This window comes from Poeciliopsis prolifica, unplaced genomic scaffold (assembly GCF_027474105.1).
Source record: "Poeciliopsis prolifica strain line A6 unplaced genomic scaffold, Auburn_PproV2 SCAFFOLD007, whole genome shotgun sequence".
Classification (NCBI taxonomy): Eukaryota; Metazoa; Chordata; class Actinopteri; order Cyprinodontiformes; family Poeciliidae; genus Poeciliopsis; species Poeciliopsis prolifica.
The window spans coordinates 13,252,409-13,272,933 of record NW_026562382.1 but is presented as its reverse complement, the minus strand read 5'-3'; the positions used below and the strand labels follow the sequence as shown (position 1 = coordinate 13,272,933).

The 20,525-nt window shown below is 37.4% G+C and overlaps 3 protein-coding genes across 4 annotated transcripts; 2 read left to right on the top strand and 1 right to left on the bottom strand.

Moving 5' to 3' along the window:
- The first annotated feature begins 16 nt into the window (after positions 1-16).
- On the top strand, positions 17-5,146 carry ercc1 (excision repair cross-complementation group 1). Of its 2 annotated transcripts, XM_055032022.1 has the most exons (10): positions 17-59; positions 620-740; positions 1,804-2,205; positions 2,345-2,448; positions 2,995-3,094; positions 3,687-3,763; positions 4,020-4,119; positions 4,292-4,363; positions 4,747-4,815; positions 4,903-5,146. In XM_055032022.1, the coding sequence occupies exons 2-10, from the start codon at positions 738-740 to the stop codon at positions 4,963-4,965; spliced, it is 990 nt and encodes a 329-aa protein (XP_054887997.1). In that variant the 5' UTR covers positions 17-59; positions 620-737; the 3' UTR covers positions 4,966-5,146. The 2 variants fall into 2 exon arrangements, with proteins under 2 accessions (XP_054887997.1, XP_054887996.1); XM_055032021.1 differs by lacking the exons at positions 17-59; positions 620-740 and adding an exon at positions 1,490-1,639.
- A 1,030-nt stretch (positions 5,147-6,176) lies between these two features.
- On the top strand, positions 6,177-15,476 carry prmt2 (protein arginine methyltransferase 2). Its single transcript, XM_055032265.1, has 9 exons — positions 6,177-6,402; positions 6,494-6,688; positions 8,808-8,969; positions 10,580-10,744; positions 11,735-11,910; positions 13,386-13,515; positions 13,598-13,734; positions 14,306-14,471; positions 14,554-15,476. Exons 1-9 carry the CDS (start codon positions 6,316-6,318, stop codon positions 14,584-14,586), a joined length of 1,251 nt encoding a protein of 416 aa, XP_054888240.1. The 5' UTR covers positions 6,177-6,315; the 3' UTR covers positions 14,587-15,476.
- Positions 15,477-17,252: 1,776 nt separating this feature from the next.
- LOC129361220 (zinc finger protein 723) lies at positions 17,253-19,378 on the bottom strand. Its single transcript, XM_055031964.1, has 2 exons — positions 19,187-19,378; positions 17,253-18,346 (listed from the first exon to the last, which is right to left on the bottom strand). Exon 2 carries the CDS (start codon positions 18,306-18,308, stop codon positions 17,253-17,255), a length of 1,056 nt encoding a protein of 351 aa, XP_054887939.1. The 5' UTR covers positions 18,309-18,346; positions 19,187-19,378.
- Positions 19,379-20,525: the final 1,147 nt, after the last annotated feature.

The following is a 20,525-nucleotide window of genomic DNA, read 5'->3' as shown; positions in this document are numbered from 1 at the left end:
CTGAAAAGCCGCTGGTTTTAGGTTGTGAAGGGAACCACTTGGACTACAAAAGATTTAGTGTCAGTTATTTGCCAAGTTAATTGTGTTTTCTGTGCTTTACAGCGAACCATTAGCAGATATTTGTGCCCAAATATACTGTATCATTTAGTCCAAACTTGGACCTGTGTAAGATCAAAATCAAAATTCAAAACAATTCAGTTTAAGAATACTCTGTTAATACCAAGGGAAAATTCCATGGTGTTGTGATCTTTTTTTCTCAAAGAGTTGCTAAAAGGTATGGGCAGGAAAGCTCTCCTGTAGCAGTCGGTATTACAACAACTCACAGGAACCCTCTGACTGAAGACACTGTTGTTGTATTGAGAAGGATGCTCAGAGATGTCTGTAATTATCTTGATTTCATAACTAATCCTTTTTTGCACAATAATCTGAAGATGTTCAGAGAAGTTCCCAAAACACAGGCAGCCTTATTTATCAATCTTTATAGCTCTCTGGTTCTGACACTTTTGCCTCAGTCAATGACGGCAAAAGAGATTGCCCTTACACAACAAACTTCTAAAAGATGTACAGAATCTGGCTGCAAATACTGAAGTACCTACATATGTTCTCCCCTTTCTTGTAGACGGCTTAAAGACTGTTCCATACTTCATGCACCTGATGACTCCAGTTATTAAAATATTTCTGCATATGGCAGAAATCTGTTTTGTACTGGAAGTCTGAGGTGTACAAAGTGGAAAGGAATGGTGAGTACAGTCCTGTGAGTTTTTTCTGTGCTGTTGACCATGTGATTTGACACATGACCCTTATTCTTCAACGCATAAAATACACTTTGACCAGTGTCTCTGTATTTTTTGCATGTCTTCTGTTTTTTCAAACTCCAGTCAGTCCTCTTTACACTGCTGATGGTCTTTCCTTATTAAAAGAGAGTTGTTCCATTCCACTGCTGACATGTGCTTGCTCTGAGATTTCTGCAATCTTTCTTAGATTTTTACTAATCAGTGTAATAAACTAAAGGCAACTGCATTGTCTTACAACTCATTTTCAAAAGTATATAGAAGTATATTTATCTATTGCAAAAACGTTTAAGGCTAGATAACTGGTAGCTAGATTTGAAGAGATTTATATAATTCTAAAATTAATCATAGGAAATAAATGAATAAATAAACATTCATTTATGAGAAAAAAATATTTCTCATAATTTTACATCAGATGAAATGTTTTCAAACTGACTCCAAGAGGGGCATTTGTCAAGAAAAGCTTTTTGTTCCAAACTTGCTTAAAGAGTAACTTATAGTATCTTATATTTTTCAGTCCTCCATCCTATGAGTCCATTACAGAAAATTCAGCTCAAGTTTTACTCTCATTACTTTATAGCCTTTTACTCAGTGACAAAATAAACAGAAAAGAAAACAAAAAGAGGAGGAAAATCAGCTTAATGGTGTTAATCATATGTAAAGGCCGTGCTTTTATTTTGGCAGTGTCGGTCCCGGAAGTGTGGCGTCTCCTGCTTTCTCTGTTGTAAAAGTTTACGGATAAATTCGGGGCTTGTTTTACCGCGAAACGTTTTTATAAAATTAAAGACATGAAGAAGAGGTTTCACATCGACCTGGACGATTCTGCTTTCACTAAAGAAAGAACACCGGTCTGTATTTTGATATAGCTACTGGCTGTGTAGCTAACTGGCTAGGCCTTCAACACGTTAAAAGAGCCTTCAATTTCAGATGTCTTTCAAAATAGTTTATTAAAGACAATACTGTGAAAAATATGCCAAATAAATTCTCATATTGTTATTTGAATGTTTTCCAGCCAAAGCCGCAGTTTCAGCCTTCATCCAAAGGACAACAAAACACAACCGCTCCAGCTACGTCTACCCCAGTATCAGTTACAAAATCATCTGTGCAGCCCCTCTCCTATGCAGATTACATTGTCCAGACTAAAACTACAACAGCTGCTGCTCCACAGACAGATGCTCCTTCTAAACTGGTCAGGGCCGAAGGATCTGGAATCAGCAGTCTGCAGCATGGGGGCTCTGAAAATGGTCAAGACTGTGTTAAAGGGACTGAAGTTCAGCCCGAGGAGGTGAAAAGGAATGATGCAAAACTCGAGACTGCTGCTGAGGATAGCAGCAGTCTGAAGTCAGATCCAAGTGTCATCCAGGGTCCCAAACCAGTGGGATCTGGGAGCAGCATTATTGTCAGTTCTCGACAGGTTAGTTTGGACTTGTAAATATATTGGACTCACTAAAGTGCAATATATCTCTATTTATGTGCATTAATAATTATATGCTTGTTGATGAGTGTCAGTGTTCATTTATTAATTGTTTACATGTTTGTTTTTGCTTCTGCAGAGGGGTAATCCCATTCTAAAGTTTGTGAGGAGTGTGCCCTGGGAGTTTGGAGATGTTGTTCCTGATTACGTCTTGGGACAGACAACTTGTGCTCTTTTCCTCAGGTGGGTGGCTTTAGGGTGCTATGGAGTAAGCATTATTTTTTCCTCGCTAAGATTGTTTCTAAATTAGAGGTGGAGGGAAACTGTGCAGCAGCAATATTTTGTTAAATATTGTGATATCAGAAGTAATAAATTCACCTATTGTTCAGAATAACTCACAGTTTAAATCTTTCCTGAAGGTTTTAAGTGACCAGTACAACTGCTGTTTTTAAACTGGATTTTGTTTCTGCATTATGTTTCCTTATTTTGTTTAGATATTTTGGTGTTAATTTCTAACCTTTATCCTGCCTGATATTTCTGACTCTTCCTTCCTATTATTGCATTATAAACAATACTTTCCCATTATTGCGTTTCATTGACGCACTGACGTTGCCATGATGAAGAATTGAGATCTATTGTGCAGCTCTGATCTAAAAGGAAAATAACTTATAGGAAATATGGAGTGGTGTTTTTCTGTTTAATTTGTGAAGTTTGTTCTAACGCTCGTTCTGTTGTATGCTTTGTGATTTTTCTCTTTTTCATGATGGCGGCTTTGGTCCTGATTTGAAGCCTTAGGTATCACAACCTAAATCCAAACTACATCCATGACCGTTTAAAGCAGCTTGGAAGTACATTCACCTTACGTGTGTTGCTGGTTCAAGTTGATGTGGTTAGTAATGTTTTATCACTGTCACAGTAGACTTGCGTTTAAGTTTGATACATCACCTGCAACCAACACTATTATCAGAGAAGAATGGGTCGTAGTTTGCTGAATCTTTATATTTATCTGTATTTATCATTTTGAATTTGTACTCTGTACATTTTAAAATGTACAGAGTAACATCAGTACATTTCAAAGTATGCTTTTGTCCTAGTAGTCAATATTACTTTTCTTACTTATGTAATTTACTCTTACAGTAGATTCCAGATTTACTTTAATGCTTGTCTGTGTTTTACTTTACAATTACATGCTATTTAAATCAGTTTTAACAGAAGACTAACTGTAATGAGAGCTCCCCTTATAGAACTGTTCATCTGTGAAGTGTATCTTGCTTCCGCAGAATTGGGTTTGCTTACAAATGTACAACTGAAGTGTGCAGCTGGTTGTTATTTTGGCATCATACGCAACAAAAAATAACAGATGTCATGAAATCGGCCTATTTGAAAAATAAGCCTACTGTTTTACCATTTAATGTAAGAGTTCATTATTAAGAATAAAGTATAATATCAAAGTATAAATTTATTTGTTTCTATATGTACAGAAAGATCCTCATCACGCTTTAAAGGAACTGGCTCGCATCTGTGTCATGGCCGACTGCACTCTTATCTTGGCTTGGAGGTAAAATTAACAAATGACACACATCAGTGTTCAGAGAAACTCTTTTAACTTCTTCAGCACATTTAAATTGTATAAAGAATTGATAAAGCTAAGTTTGTTTGTTTTTTGTTATATGTCACCGAATTATGTGTTAGCATGACCACTCTAAGATGGCCTTTGTTTAACAGTTTTTAAATAATTGCATATACTTTAAATAAACTTGTGAACCACAGTTGAGCACTCTTCTCTCTTTTTTTGCATAATATCAAATTATCAGTCCAGAAGAAGCAGGACGTTACCTTGAAACATACAAGTCATATGAGAAGAAGCCAGCAGATCTTCTGAAAGAGCAAGTTGAAAAAGACTATCTGTCAAAGGTCTGTTTGTAGGTTTGTTTTGTTTTGTGTTAGAAATTTGATTATTCTGTACATTTCTTCCCTCAAAAAATAGGCTAATATTTTTTTATTTAAAAATAGATTATACAAAACTGAAATACGGTTGAGTCAGCTTTGTACCAGCACAGAAATGTATTTTTGTGTTTCTTTAAAGGTTACAGATTGCCTGACTACTGTGAAGTCTATAAACAAAACCGATGCCATAACTTTACTATCCACTTTTTCTGTGAGTATTTCTGCAAAACAACTATGAGGCCGTCCTGAATTGACTTATTTCCACAAAGGGTTACTCACACAGAAGCCACAAAAGAATAGTTAAAACAGACAATATAAAATTTAACCCTTTTGTTTTTTTTAAATCTAAGCTCAGAAATCTACAGAGTGCTCGGTAATTTGTTACCATTTATTGTCAGTCTTCTCAGCTGGATGTTATTAATTGTAAAGAAATAAAAGATGTATCTTAATATGAAATGTTTTATAAAATGACTTGATTTTTCCATTTTAACATTTTAGCTCATTAACTGTTTTGTTTCAACTGTTAACTCGACTTAGATTGAATGCTGCAGGGACTATACCAATAACATACAGTGCTTTCTACTTCTTGTCCAGTCTGTAGAGGGAATCATCAATGCCTCTAAAGAAGACTTGGTTCTCTGTCCGGGCCTCGGACCACAAAAGGTGAAGACATATGAATCTTAAGGAAGGCTCATAATGATTATGACAAGCATTTATTGAATATTGCTGATTTACCATTTGTGTTGACAGGCGAAACGTCTTTATGATGTCCTACATAAGCCTTTTCTGAAGTCAAGAACAAACAACAGCTGACATGGAAAGAATTGAAGAAAGGAATTTGTCCCATTGAATAACCTTAACTAAGACACAATTTAAAGTACTTAATTATAAGCACAAACTATTTTGATTTAAAAAAGTTATGTGAACCACTTTATGCTGTTGTATGTTTTGGGGACTATGTTTTTACAGCAATAAATGATATTTTTCTACAGTATATCCTCCCCTTTGTGTATTGATTGCTGAGTGATGTAGTGCCATAAAAAACCTATTTGGCCTCTTTAAAATTTCTTCTGTTTTTAATTTTTTTTTCACGCTTAGCTGTTTTAGATCATCTAACTGCCAGAAGCAGCAGAGAAACAAGACCATCACATTACCACATTGTTTAACATTTTACGCTAGATAGTGTGACACACCTTTTCAGAAAGTTCCACTTTTGTTGCTTGAGAATTCATCCACGGGTGTCATGTTAGCCCAGTTTCTTATTGCTGAAACATGACCACTTGACCTTAATTGAGCCAAGAAAAGTCTGTGGTGCTTAAGATGTAGTTACTTTAGTAATATTGTTTAGTTATTTAGAAATATTGGTTGGCCAGACACTATTAAGAAAATCCATTACTATTCCATGCAGTCTCAATTTGTAGATAATGGCTTCCATCATGGGTTATTGGTTATTAAGCTTTGTAAGCATTTATCTAGGCTGATAAATGTTAGTGATTATATGTCTAGCAGTAATCAGGGCTGGGTGTGGCGAGTACAATTAGCCCAAAAAAAATTAATCACATTTAAATCATTATTTAACAAGATGGCAATTACTTTCTCCATATTAGACATGTTTAGACAGTTTTTTTCTACTTTATAAAAAAATGAGGCATTGCAGAGTAAAAATATTCATTTTAAAAGTTAAATATCCTTTCCATGTAATCAGGTAATTGATTTTGTGGGAGCTGAAAGTGCTTTTTATGTAAATGTGTCTTAGTTTACCTTGTATGTTATGAAACAGCGAGATCCAAAATCCTAGAAAACGCAAATGTCATGTTGTCAAATCGTTCAATTTTAAACGAACACAACTATTGTCACGAATTAAATTTTATTGTGTGCGTTAAAATAAATGTGGATGCTTTGGATTATTTTCAGTTATCCGACATGATAGGGGCTGGGGGGAAAGAGTTTCAAAATTTCCGACAGCCGTGAAGGCTCCCCAGTCAACGTAAAAAAACAGGAAGTGCTTTCCGCACATACTTCTGTTAAGTGAATGAGTTTTGCCGCTTGTTTCGCTGTAGTAACATATGACTGTTTTGACTGTTATAAAAGCTGGTTCCGAGCTTAAAATAGATTGTATTAAAAGGCAAAATAAATTCTTTGTCCAACCTTCCTGCTTAAAACATGCAGACGGAGAAAGTAGAAGAAGAGGAGGATGCTCCTGAAGAGTATGTTGCCCTGTGTGATTTCACTGCGAGCGGTTCTGAGCAGGTTATTCTTCTGCCAATCAAACGTCTTCTAAGACTTTGCATTAAAACTGGTTGCATGAGTATGAACCATTGTGCTCCGTTTTGTTCCACAGTTGAGTTTCATCACAGGAGAGAAGCTGCTTGTGCACAACAAGTCTTCAGCAGATTGGTGGTGGGCAGAACTGCAGGGGGTGATCGGTTATGTTCCTGCCAGCTATCTGCGCTTGGATGGTGCTGAGGAGGGGGACGACGCCTCCTTGGAGGACCCGTGGCAGGATGACGAATACTTCGGCAGCTATGGGACACTGGTTAGAAACATAGAACTGTCATTTTCTCCAAGTTTCACAAACTCACTTAATACTCTAATAAAATCAATCAACCTTGCATCCTGCGGCAAGACTCCCACAGAGCCTTAAACATAGCAGGACCAACTAAATTTGTTAGTTGATCCGGTGTGAAAAGACACAGCAAATATATGAAAAAGTATGGAAGGTTATGTTGTGGTTAGATGAGGTCTAACCAATACTCCTAAGTGTCTCATTATGCTGTCGAGATGCTTCTTTTTAGCAGGCACAAGGAGGCTGGTTAGAGTTGGTCTGATAATAGAAGCATCTCAATAAAGGCCAGTCTGGCTAGAAAACCTGTCAGAGGATGAAAAAAGATTTCAGACAGGGGTCAAAGGTTTACTTTCAGGTATGCCAAATACCCTAAAAATACTGTTGAACCTGAAATAACATGGTTTCCATCAACTGATATCCATGCGTAAAAATGTCCCACTCGAAATCCAGGCCAAAGTCAAGCAGAGAATTTATGTTTATGGATACTATCACGTATAGCCATTTTGCTAGGTTAAATAGGTAAAAACGTTAGTCTTGAAATATAGCAAGCATGTACCACAAGAGACTTGGCATAAAATGAGGTTGTAGTATCATCTCTGGAAGCGCTATATACAAGTGCACAACACACTTTCTTACTTTGTTGCAAACAATTTCATCCATCCATTTTCCTACACCCTTATCCCTAGTAGGGTCGGAAGGAGCTGGTGGCCTTCTCTAGCTAACGTTCCGGGTGAGAGGCAGGGTACACCCTGGACAGGCCACCAGTCTACCAGTCACTCACACACACCAAGGGAGAATTTAGAGAGTCATGTTTTTGGACTGTGGGAGGAAGCCAGAGTACCCGGAGAGAACCCGGGAATTGAACCCAGGATCTTCTTGCTGCAAGGCAACAGTGCTACCAACTGTGCCACTGTACAGCGTTAGTTAAAATTGATTCTACTTAACGGTTGCATGACAAAACTTTAAAAAACGCTTCTATGAGTTAGATACGTTTGCAAGATATTTAGCTTCAAAAATTGAATGAATAATCAGATACATTTTCACATGAGTGTGTAAATGTGTGTCCCAGTCCTAAGCCACCTAACCCTCGGAGCTGTTACTTTTAAAGTGCTTCAACATGTCAGTTTATGGGGGACTTAAAGTGACATGAAAGGAGAAACAAAATAAACCTTCACAACAGTTCTTGATGTTTGGTAATGCAACATCATTAAAGAAATTGAAAGTATGTCACACCTACAATGCATTTGAAAGTCAAGGCTCCTGTAAAAATGCAAATACTAGAAACTCCAATAAATAATCAAAGCATTCACCAGGATGCTCTTGCTGACAGATGCATTTGTGCAGATTTTTTCTCAACATTATTGACACTTTTGTTAGGCACATTTTGTTTGGGAGAAGAACATTACAATTTATTGCCAATAGTTTTAAAAGAGATTTGTTAGGAATATTTATAAATAAACTGATATAATGCAACTATATGAGATAATGCAACTATACAAAAAAAACTGTAATCACACTATTGGGTTTGTGAGAATAAAGTCTGGGATTATATCTATTGTGTATCGGCATCACTGATTATGGTTATTAATCTTCATTAAACAATTTATAATATAAGATATTTTGGTTGTACTTTGCACAGACATAATTCTAGGACCAAGACAGAACAGTGAAGGGCATGGTACAGAGACAAAGACTTTATTAGAAATCTGTCTCCTACCTCAGACCCACAGATGGGCCCTGTATAGATTTATCAATACACGTTGCAGTTAGACTGCAGATATTCAAGACCCATGATCGGGGTTGTAGATTCTAATTTGCACAAACTTCAGTCAGACAAAGGATCGATGAGCCAAACTGACTGGATTAGCATCCTTGCTGAAACAAGCCCTCTGCTTTCTGCTCCTAATTCAGGACAGCTTACATAAAAGCACAAATTACTTTCTGCTAAATAAATGTTCATATAAATACAGCATATGTTTGTGTGGCTTAACTGTGAAAAACTTTTAATTAAGTTACTACATAATTTTTTATACGTATCCACAGGCTGCAGTCTTGCACATAGCAGTTATTTGATCTGTTTGTCACACAGAGGCTTCACCTGGAGATGCTGTCGGACCGGAGCCGCACCGAGACGTACCGGCAGGTTATTGTCAGCAACAGCGCTTCACTTAGGAATAAGGTGGTGATGGACCTCGGCTGTGGGACTGGCATTATCAGCATGTTCTGTGCTCAGCTGGCAAAACCTTCTATGGTAAAAACAGCCGATAAGTTCTAGCTGAACACAGTTTGTTTCGTCTTCTGAGGGTTTCAAATATTTCAAATTCTTCAAGAATCCATTTTCCTTCCTTCGGATATTATATATTTTGCTGTATGTAACTACAAACAATGGATTTATTGGAATTTTTATGATGGGCCAACCCAGTGCATAGTTGGGAAGTGAAAGTAATATAATTTACGACTTTTCTTCAATCCGAGAAGTGTAACACTTATATGTATGAACCCAATTTCCAGGTTTGCAGAGCCCCTTTTCAAATAAAATACTACATGTATTTGGGTTTTATTTCTGTTAGCTTTGCAGGCCTACAGACTGAGGCTTTTGCCCACCAAATAACTTTAAATAACTAAGCTCAGTCAGATTAGATCTGAAGCATCTCTAAACATTGGTTTTTGAAGTCTTGAATAAAATTCTAAATTAGATTTGGCTATAAGCCTTTCCAACACATAAATATGCTTTGTTGTGGGCCATTTTGTTGTAGGTTTGTTTTGATCTCATTTGTATCCAGAGAACTTTTTTTGAGGTGTCCCCTACATGGCTTGTGACTACCTTCTGTGATTAATGCTGTCCTTGCCAGGCCTGTCAGTTCAGATGGATGACCATGTCTTTGTAGGTTTGCTGTTGTACCATACTCTTTGTATTTTATTATCATAAATTAAGCAGCGCTCTATGGAATTATCAAAAAAATAAACTGAGCACACACATCGTTCAACCAGACATAAACCGATAGACATATTTTGTTTTCAAACTCCACTGAAGTTTATTTCACACTTCAGGTTGCAACAAAACACACTACAAACGACCTTTACAGTGAAACACTTTTGTGTAACTTGTTTGTTTTTTTCATTCATCCATACATGCCACTATATTCTTCTGAACAGATCCTTAAACAAAATCTCCTGCTAGCAATTAAAACCAAGACTTTTGGTTTTGTGTAGAGGTTCGACTGAAGGTTGGAATAAAAAAAAAAGAGGAAAAAAGGTTGTTGAGTAATATTTACCTAGTTCTGTTTTTGTAGAATTTGTAGATTTACCTAGTTACTCCATTGCAGGGGGGGGAAATACAATGGCCCCTCCACTTCTCCAGGGGGTGCGCCCCACTCTTTGGGAACCACTGCTTTAAGGTTTACAATAAGGGTATCCCTGCTGTGCTCCTTGGTCATAGTTTGTTTACTAAGTAGTAATCACACAGTAGTTGTATTGTATTGAGATTACACAATGATTTACTCTTTTTACTAATTAGGTTGGCTCTAAAGGCAGTTTGGGAGTGTTAGGTTTGATATAAGGGCACACAATTAAAGATTATTAAATACATCACCCCACCATGTGTTTAACAAATTTATATGTAAAAACCTTTCAAAACCATGCCTTATTTTTCTTCTATTTCACAATTATGCACTGTTCTGTGTTGATCTGTCACAACAAAAAATTAATTGACTCCGCTAAACGGTTCCTTCTCCAAGATCCTACATGTGCTTCACATTATTCATCAATGTAGTTATACCTCCATCTCTTGGACAAGCACTGTTACTACTGCAGAGACATAGCTGGGTGTTAACACTGCTCTAATATTTGGTGGTTCTGTAGGTGTATGCTGTAGAGGCAAGCTCCATGGTGGAGCACACCAGACAGCTGGTGAAGCAGAACGGCTGTGAGGAGGTGGTCACTGTGCTGCAGGGGCGGGCAGAGGAGCTTGAGCTGACAGAGCAAGTGGACATCCTGGTGTCTGAGTGGATGGGCAACTGTCTACTGGTAATTATTAAACCTTCAGTGTTGCTTGTTATAACATTTTCTGTAATGTGCATAAACTCTGTAACTTCCAAATTTAGTGTTTATTGTTTGGGAGTGATTTTAGAAGCAATGTGTAAAGTCGAGCTTGTAGACTTTCAATGATCTGTCCAATGAACTAAAGTTAAAAAAAAAAAGTTAAAGACTTTTATTTAGCTCAGATTAATGTACTTTCCTTATTTGCTGAAGTAAACTCGGGGTCTGAAACAGCAGTCCTTGAATGCCGTTTTCCTGCACCATGTGTCTGGGTTGCACACATTAATCAAATCATTTGTTCATTAGTGATTCTCTTTAGAACAGGGGCCACAAGTCCAGTTCTGGAGAGCTGCTATCCTGCAATATTTCGATGCATTCCTTCTGTAACACACCTAAATGCAATGAACGGCTTAGTGCTGGGTCTCTGCAGAACTGAATGATGTAATGACTCTTGAGTCAGGTGTGTTGGAAAAAGGACTGACTTGGCTCTTGGTAACGGCTTGTGATCGTTGGAGTAGACAAAGAATCGCTTAAGTGTTTACTAGTCCTCCAGAATGCTCTAGTTCGCTATTTACATGAGGACTCATTTAACACTTACATTTATGTGTTTTGCACATCTTTTATTTAGATCTCTCTTAATAGCTTATTATGCTGTTCTTATTGTTATCAAAATCAAAGTTTGTGTTTTTCAATGGGCAAAACCAAGAACTGCAAGAAATCAAGCTTGTTGAGTTGTTGGCCCCTTGCCTTTGGAACAGTTTCCCTTCTTGCATTTAGTTGAATCACTGATGATAATTTATTGCATTGATCCTCTTGTGGGTATCTTTTTATGTTGACATTTATTGAGTCTTTAAGAGATATAATAGATTAATTCATTTGATGTTGCTTTCATAGCTTTTATTTTACAGTCTTTCTTTGGTCTCACCTCTATTTTAAAGATTGAAATATCTCTAATTTTTGTACTTTCTGCTGATCCAGTTTGAGTTCATGGTGGAGTCGGTCCTCTTGGCCAGGGATCGCTGGCTCCGTGATGGTGGTGTAATGTGGCCTTCCTCAGCAGCTTTAGCTCTGGTTCCATGTCAAGCCGACAGCTACTACACAGAGAAAATGGCTTTCTGGGAGCGACCGTATGGCCTGGACTTCACACCACTACAGTAAGAGCCACTGGTCAGCTGTGGAGCTGAACATTATCTTTTTATCTACTTTTGTTGGCATTGCTCACTCCTCATTTTCAGAGTTTGTACACAAATGTGTTGGTGGTAGATTGATGTAGTGAGGTTTGAGATTTCTAACCTAGTGGGATGAGTCCTGTGGCACCAAGTGGAGGGGGGCCTGTAAAGCAAATCAGACTTTTAACTTCGCATCACTTACAACAATACGCTGTTTGTTTTTCTAATAAACTGTTCAGAGTCTGAAAATGACTCAATTTCAAACTTTGCAAGATACAGAGCCAAACACTTCTGCAGGTTCTTCATGATGGATAGCAACGTCTTTTTTTAATGAAAGTCAGTGAAAATTAGATACTTGATTCAACAAAAGGCTCATGAAACAAAATGAAACAAGGAAAAATAACATGAATGAGCAAGAAAAAGGTTCAGATATAAATTTAAAAATAGATTTTTAAGGAAACCAAAAAAATAATGCACAGTAATGACATTAATGGTATTTATTTCTGTGACAAGAATTATAAACTTGTTACAAAATTTTTTACTTTGTTTCAAACAAAGTAAAAACGGTAATTAGGTATTGGTAATAACCTAATTACATTTTATTCAAGTCTGTTGAATCTGAGACAGTTGGAGAAGTAGTGGAACGCTGGCCTTGAACACTGTCTGCGTATGTGCTCCAGAGGGAGCTAAAGATTATTCTTTCTGGTTTCTGTTGTGTGATGCCTTGGTTTTTGAAGAGGTTATTGTTGACTTACCCAATTAAAAAAAGGTAAAAGAAAAATTGGGTGGAACTTTAAGCTTAGAAGGAACTGTGTGCTTTGGACATATCATATCATGCGCAGGGTTAAGTATGGGGAAGGATGTGTGATTCTGTGGGCCTGTTTCTCCTCCAGAATCCCTTGGAAACCTGTTAGAGTGGATGGCAGCAACACCCTCTACTTGCAAAAATGTGCATTAATTTTAAATATTTTAAACAATTTCTAGCAGAAATGCTACTGGATAGACTTTGTGTGTCAATATTTATTCAGAAGCTGAGCATGAAGAACTTGAGCTGACCCAAATGTCTTAATGATTCTAGTTTATTCACCTATAAAGTCAGATCTTTATTGCAGCTTCATAAAACACTTTGAGTAAGGGTTATAAAATAAACTGAGATGCAGAAAAGAACATGTATTTCATGACAAGGAGAAGTGAAATAAAATATACATTTGTAATTATTACATTTGTAATTACAATAATGACTGCTGCAATTACAAAAATATGTAGCTCCCGAAAGAACTTTAGAAATAGTAGAAGTAAATCTTATTTTGTGTCCTGAAGAAAATCATTCATGCATACATACATACAACAGATCATACTGTTTCATGTATTATAAATTCATCCTTCAACCATCTTTAATGCTTTCTGTAGGAGCAGATTCATTCCTTTTTTGGCTCCTGATTGATGTCTCATCCCTGCAGGCCTTTAGCACAGCAGGAGTTCTTCACCAAGCCAAAGTTCAGCCATCTCATTGACCCTGAAGACTGCCTTTCCGCTCCCTCTGATGTCATCTGCCTTAACATGTACACTGTACAAGTGAGAGACCTTGAGGTATCAAATGGACTTCTCTATCACAAGAGACTGTAGTTCTGTTTATGTTTTGATACTAATGGAGTAGAGTTTCATTTCTCAGGAAATGAAGGGTGAGTTTCAGTTTTGTGTGAAGAAGCCTGGAATTTTCCACGGATTCACGGCCTGGTTCACTGTTCAGTTTGAAAGCCTGGAGATGGGAGGAGCAACAGTGGAGCTCAACACCGGACCAAATGCAGAGTAAAAATCAAACTGCAACTATGCTAAATAAAAGTATCTAATTCTATTTAAATTGCAGCTATACTACATAAAAATATAGTCACACGTTTAAAATCCATCAATACATTAGAATATAATCTAGTTTCAATAATTTCATTTGAAAATTTTCTTTTACATTTGCTGAATGCTTTGAAATTGAGGAAGGGAAATGCTCAGGCCCATTTTCAAGATACATCTGTGTGTATTCCCTCATCTTGTGAGTTTCTCTCAAAATCATTAAAAGGCTTTGCTTTGCAATGTTTTAAGGGCTTATTCGCCTTTTCTACCAAATCTTAATTTGTAGATTTACGTTGTATTCCATTAGATACCAATTAGATACATGAGCTGTATACCCATTGAATCCATTGAGTTGTATCCAACCCAGTGGATACAACATCCTATGAAGTTACCAATTTTAGCAACTATATTTTTGTGGGGATTAGCCTTCATGTGGGTTTAATAACTTTCTGCTGGACAACTGTCAAGGCAGTAGTCGTCTCTATTATTATGTAGGGCATAATATATCATTTGTTTCTGATCTGTTAATCCTCAGTCCAACCCATTGGAAGCAGACTTTGTTCATGCTGGACAGGCCGATCCAGGTGTACGCCGGAGACTCAATCCATGGAAACATTGTCCTGCGCAGAAACCCAGTGTGGAGACGCCACATGACTGTTACGTTGCACTGGAACATCAACAGCAACACGGACGACTTCCAGGCAAATATCTCACTACACATCCATATTCATAAATGTGCTGTTGCTTTCATAACTTTTGTTTACTTTCTCTTTACATTTATAGGCTGGAACAAAAAGTTTCCCCATGTGGAGGTGACTGGTTTATGGCGAATCAACAGTAAACCAGTTATATATGTCCACTCTTTGCCCATGAGCTGCTGCAGCCCAATAATCAGAAGCGGTTACTGAAAATGTGTCATCCAGGGCGCTACCTGGTAGGCCAGTTGAGTCTTTAGTGATGTAACTGATCACTACAGGAACAGGTGATCACACAACAGGTCATTCTTTAAGAGCAGCATGTGACTGAAAAGAAGAAACGGAGGAGTCACTGATGGAGAAAAATAGGACTCATTAAAGAGTAGCAAGATACTCTTTCAGGTATAACAGAAAAATAATGTTTTATTTTTTATTATACTCAAGTTTTACAATTGCTTAAAAAAACTTAATTTACATTTTCACTCATTTAACTGATACTCAATTACTTAAACACCTAAAGATACAAATATTTTTGTTAATTAGCTTTTCATGTTAAAGGAAGCAATATATTAAGAATTGGTGGATTACCAGTAACAAGCTAAAGTAATAATTTAAAAAGTCAAAACACTCCTGTTCAGGTGCACTACTAATCTGCTGGATAAAAATTGTCTTTTACACTTTGACAATATTTGCATAAAACACAAGTCAGGGTTTGATAACTAAAGCCAGCAACTTTATAAAGGTAAAATCGTTATAAAAATACAGCTTGTAAACTATGACGGGCAGCATGTATTACTTTTGTTACTCCACAAAGAATGTCAAAAAAGTTCTACACCTCACCATTACATTTAGTTGGTGAAACTTATAAAGATTGTGCATTTCCACTGTAGGAACCTTTCCCAGGAACTAGAGTATTCATATTTTGGGGCTTACTATTGTTACTGCAGTTAATGCAGGGTTTATTTTTTTAGCCCCTGTATTGTCTATATATTCTGGTAATTTTAAAACATAAAAAACAGTAATTGGAATTTTTGTTTGTCAACACATTTAAATCCATCTACATGTGTTGTATGTCAGTGTTTTACACTGTAGCTGATTTTAATGCATTATTCAAATCTCATCATCTTAATGAAAATAAGTAAACGATAAGGAGGTAATGCTGTCAGAGCTATTTTGTTATGAGTTTAACACTTTTTATGTGTTTAAGTTTCAGCATTCAAGCCAAAAAGATCGGCATCTCAAGAGTCTATCATTAAATTTAAACATAATGAAACAGACTCATAGTGCTACTTTATTTGTTTATGGATTATCACAATCTGAGTTTTATTTTATTTCATCTGTTGTGTTACTCATGTACTGAGTATAAACTGCACAGTGAGCATGGCACAAGGTTTGTAATCTTTAGCTTTTAGCTCACACTGGAAATGCACAAATCTGACATTAAAAAACAAACACTCCATTAAATAATGTTCCACATGCTCAAAATAAAACATATTTTTGCTCAGACCTGTATTTAAAAATGGAAATAATAAATATATGGTATAGATAACATATTTGTAATTCTATTTTTTTCTGTTGCAAAAGAAAGAATCGTTCCTTTGCTATTTTTAAATAAAACAAACAATTATTGTTTTATATTTTCAAATATTCTTATCCTTAATTCTCTTACCATGCTATCTTATATTGGGTCGTACCTTTTACAAAAATGTTGTATAGCTTTGCACACATAATAAAACTAGATTATGAATTGAGATGAAAGTAAGACATATATTCTGTGTGCACAAATATTAATCAAGTAATAGGAAAAATGTAAACTGGAGAGGATTTGAGAAGAACCAAGAGAAGCTACCAAAAACTACATTTATCTTGTATTTCTATTATATTCCATAACTGCATCCTACATAGAGGACATAGGAAGAAAAATGTACAGTGAAGAAAAACAGTCCACCATGTTGGATTAACCGAGATTAACTGAGGTATAAGATGCTCAGACATGACCAAGGTAAGGAAGGCTAAAACCTGAACATCAAGGAACAAGAAAAATAATCTGAAGCATATGGATTACGCCAAGAAATATCTGAAGACAGATTTTTCAAAGGTTTTATGGCTTGATAAAATGAGTGACCTGATGGACCTGGTGGCTGGTCCATAAGGTCATGGGGCACAGAGCTCCAAATCAGATGTCAAGGTGGAGCTCATTATTAAAGATGAGCTCGTTGGATCTTATACGCCATTTTTTTTTCAGACACTTTCTTCAGGCAGCAGTATAGGAAGAAGTCTACATATTTCAAAGAGACAATGATTTTTATGCAGGATTAAGGCTAGCCACAAAAGGTGTTAAAGATGGAAAACTGCTGACAGATGTTCCTCACCTCACCTGTGGGCAGTTAAACAAGAAATGCATAGTGAAGAAAAACTCTGCCATGTTGGATTAACCGAGAACACTGTATGAATGAATACTGTATGCTGATTAATAAAAACAAGGTTTGCCTGATAATTGTGAACACTGTACTTGCATGACTCTGGTATTCCACTTTAACTCAGCGACATCAGTGTTATACGTTTTCTCTTTAGCATCTATTTCTGTCATGTTTATCATACCCACAATGTTTTGTTTACAAAAATTGTTCACTTGGACAGTATTTCTCATCAAGTAAATAACAGAAGCTTGTGGGATACAACTACCTATTTTCTCATTTGTAAACATTTATGCAAAATGCTGAAGTTGGCACCAACGTGTTGCACCTGTTTGCTGAAGCAGAAGTGATTTGAAGCATCTCCTCTTGGTTAAACATCATGCTCAGTTTTTATTGTGACGTGTGTGTTCATCTCCGAGGTTAACTCCTGTTTGGGCAAGCTCTCTGGGGAAGAAGGCCTGGAGAGCGGAACAAACTGTGGAGGCTTAACAACTTCGTATTTAACACAATTTTTTTCCTTTTTCTGCTTCAAGTGTTTGTCACAGTGGTTCACGAACGTTTCCAACTTGACGAAGGTCTTGTTGCATACTTTGCAGTGATAAGGTCGCTGGCCTTTTTTTAGGCGTATGTGAAGCCGGATGTATGAAGACCGTACAAACGTGCGGCAGCAGACGCCGCACTTAAGATCCACCATGTTGCTTTGCGCTTCGTGTGGCTTGATGACTGGAGGCGCAGGTGTAGAAATGACAGCAGGAACAGGTCCGGCGGCCTCCAGAGCCTTGTGGGAGAGCAGGGTGGACATAGAGCGGAAGCCCGCACCACACTGTTCACATTTGTAGGGCCTCTCACCAGTGTGGAGTCGGATGTGTGCCAGAAGCCCGGCCTTCTGGGTGAATGACTTGCTGCAGTAGGTGCATTTAAAAGGCTTCTCTCCTGTGTGCAGTCGACGGTGGGTCTTCAAGTGTGAGGCGCGCCCAAAGTTCTTCCCACACTCTGGGCATTTAAATGGTTTATCTCCACTGTGGATCACCTTGTGAGCCATCAAGTGGGAGGACTGATGGAAGAACTTACCGCAAATGTTACACCTGAACTTCCTTTCTTTGTTGTGGGAGGTGAGGTGAAGACTCAGGTGGGCAGATGAGATGAAGGTTTTGTTGCATATGCTGCAGCTGTGAGGGTCCAGTCGAATATGCCGGTGGGCTCGCCGGCCGTTAGGGGGACTGCTGCTGCCTCCGGCCTCACAGGATGGACATTTGAATGGAGCATCTCTGCTGTCTGTCTGCTTCTGCTTAGCTGATTCGGAATCAGAGTGGGAGTCCAGCTGTGGGGGGCTGAAACTGCACCCACACTCTGAGCAGAGCCTGGACTCCTCCTGCTGCTGGTCATCGGTTTTATCCAGCTGCTGGTCATCGGTTTTATCCAGCATCCTGATACTTACAACCACACCAAGGAGGGACTGATAACCTGTAAGTGAAATAGAAACACACAACTAGATTAAAACTAATGCAGCTTTTAGTTGTGTTTTAAAATGTTATAAAGTGATGGTTTGACAAAAGGCAGACTGTAATGGCTAGATGACTGTAGCTTTGGGGGGATGCCCCCACACTGAAGCAATTAGCATCTATGTGGTCCAATAATGGAATCTATTTCTCACTTTTATTTTTCGTTTTTCCGCAGGTTTAGAGGTAGACTTCAAAGCTGTTGACTATGCTTCTTTCTCTCTTCTACTCCTATTTTCTTACCTTTAAAACATTTTCCAGACACACACAAGCATACACCACAGTTCTGTGTCCTGTCCTGTTCACACTGGTTTTGATTGAAAAGGTGTCATAAAGCATCACTGTTTCTTACTGCGGGCCACTCTGCTTGCCTGTGTTGCACCTTCCAAAAAGCCATAAAAAACACGTAAGCATTTAGAGTTGAACGTTGGAACAATGGAAGATTACGGCCTGACCTGATAAATCAGGTTGATATCTACGGGAACACAGGCTTTACTATGGGAAGAAAGCAGAGGCAGTGCGATGCTTCGCAGCAGGAGTACAAAGACCAATGGGTCACAGAGGGTTCACAATCAGTTACAGCACATTATAATGTTATACAAGAACACAGCTCACCCTCCCCGCTTTATCGTTTAATCGGTGATTTATTTCTTCCATATAATGTGGCAGTTATAGTTGAGCAAAGCAAGTAGACAGGACATAAAAGCTCAGCTGAAATCCACCCAGTGAAGCTCCTGTCATCATGCTGCGGCCTGCAGCGCTGAAAACAATGCGGGGGATACAAACCAACAAAGACTTCACATACCGTGCTCATGTTTTTTTCCTAAGAAAGCGGATTTCTTGTGTGTTGGGTGTTCTTCATGTGAGCCGCTTTTAAAACATCGCCAGAAACTGGGTTTAATTAACACGTTTCAGGGAGTATTGTTCGTCGTTTTGTTTTCTGGAAGGAGGCTGCCCCGTGTTTCTGTGCAGGACCGGGGCTGCAGCGGCACCTAGCGAGCGGCGGAGCAACTCGACAGACTGGTGAGCGTTAAATGGACAGTACGCTTAAAACCGTCTAACCATGTGGAAACAAACCATTGAGTTCCAACAAAGAGTGATGTAGGTTTCGTTTTACTGCGAAGATAAGTTTCATTACGGAAATCGGACTTTTATTTACTAAAGATAAATTGTAAACCAGGTGTATTTGGACATCACCTTCGCTTATATGCGTCAATCAATCAATCAAATTTCATTTGTATAGCACATTTCAGCAGCAAGGCGTTTACATCATAACAAACACAAAAGCACAAAGTCATGCAACACAGAATAAACAATACATTAAGTCAAGTTCTATCATCACATTTTTAATTGATTACGTTTCGACAGAATATCACACATTTTATACGCGCTGATAACGCCGTTCCCTAATTTGGTCATGGTCAGATCAATCTCTGAACCTATTGCACTGACAGAGAGAAAGAGAGAGAGAGAGAGGGGGAAGAGAGAGAGAGAAAGAGGAAGAGAGAGAGAGAGAGAGAGAGAGAGAGAGGAAGAGAGAGACAGAGAAAAAGACATAAAAATTGACATCATAATGAATCTTATTTTTCAAATGTTTTATTTCTCATCTAAAATCTTTGTATAAATTTGTGATGAAAATAGGAAATATGAAAGCACAACTTAAAATCAAAGTATGGTTCCTGAATGAGGAGCACATCAGGAACTGTGTTCTTTTTTTTTGTTTGTTTTTGTCATTTTAAGATTTTCAGTGTGATTTGAGTCATTTTGCAGTGTAAATGAAATGAAAATGTTTTTTGTGAAACATTCCTACTCTTTATTATTTTCAGAAGTCTTATGTTGGTTTTATGATAGAAAATGATAAAAATATATTGCCATTTTTCTGGCTTTTTAATGTGTGCATATTCACTTGTTAAACTTTTAGATAGACTTAAGTTTTCATTTTTTTTCAATATTTTTTTATCATTATCAAGTTTTATTAATTTTTTTATAAATTTTTCCACTTACGTTTACTTCATGGTGTGTGTTAGTTACCAGTTTAAGCACAATATTTTGTCTATGAATAAACATACTCTTTTTAATCATTTTTTTTTACCTGGCACAAAAATGTTGTTTTGGTTTTTATATTGGAACAGTGCATAACACAA

What these genes read in the sequence shown, in the direction of transcription:
- ercc1 (XM_055032021.1), top strand. Translation starts at nt 1,580, where the DNA reads ATGAAGAAGAGGTTTCACATCGACCTGGACGATTCTGCTTTCACTAAA. An exon ending in TCACTAAAGAAAGAACACCG is followed by an intron (nt 1,640 to 1,803) that starts GTCTGTATTTTG and finishes AATGTTTTCCAG; the next exon opens with CCAAAGCCGCAGTTTCAGCC. An exon ending in ACTTGTGCTCTTTTCCTCAG is followed by an intron (nt 2,449 to 2,994) that starts GTGGGTGGCTTT and finishes CCTGATTTGAAG; the next exon opens with CCTTAGGTATCACAACCTAA.
- prmt2 (XM_055032265.1), top strand. Translation starts at nt 6,316, where the DNA reads ATGCAGACGGAGAAAGTAGAAGAAGAGGAGGATGCTCCTGAAGAGTAT. An exon ending in TCGGCAGCTATGGGACACTG is followed by an intron (nt 6,689 to 8,807) that starts GTTAGAAACATA and finishes TTTGTCACACAG; the next exon opens with AGGCTTCACCTGGAGATGCT. An exon ending in AACACCGGACCAAATGCAGA is followed by an intron (nt 13,735 to 14,305) that starts GTAAAAATCAAA and finishes GTTAATCCTCAG; the next exon opens with TCCAACCCATTGGAAGCAGA.
- LOC129361220 (XM_055031964.1), bottom strand. Translation starts at nt 18,308, where the DNA reads ATGCTGGATAAAACCGATGACCAGCAGCTGGATAAAACCGATGACCAG.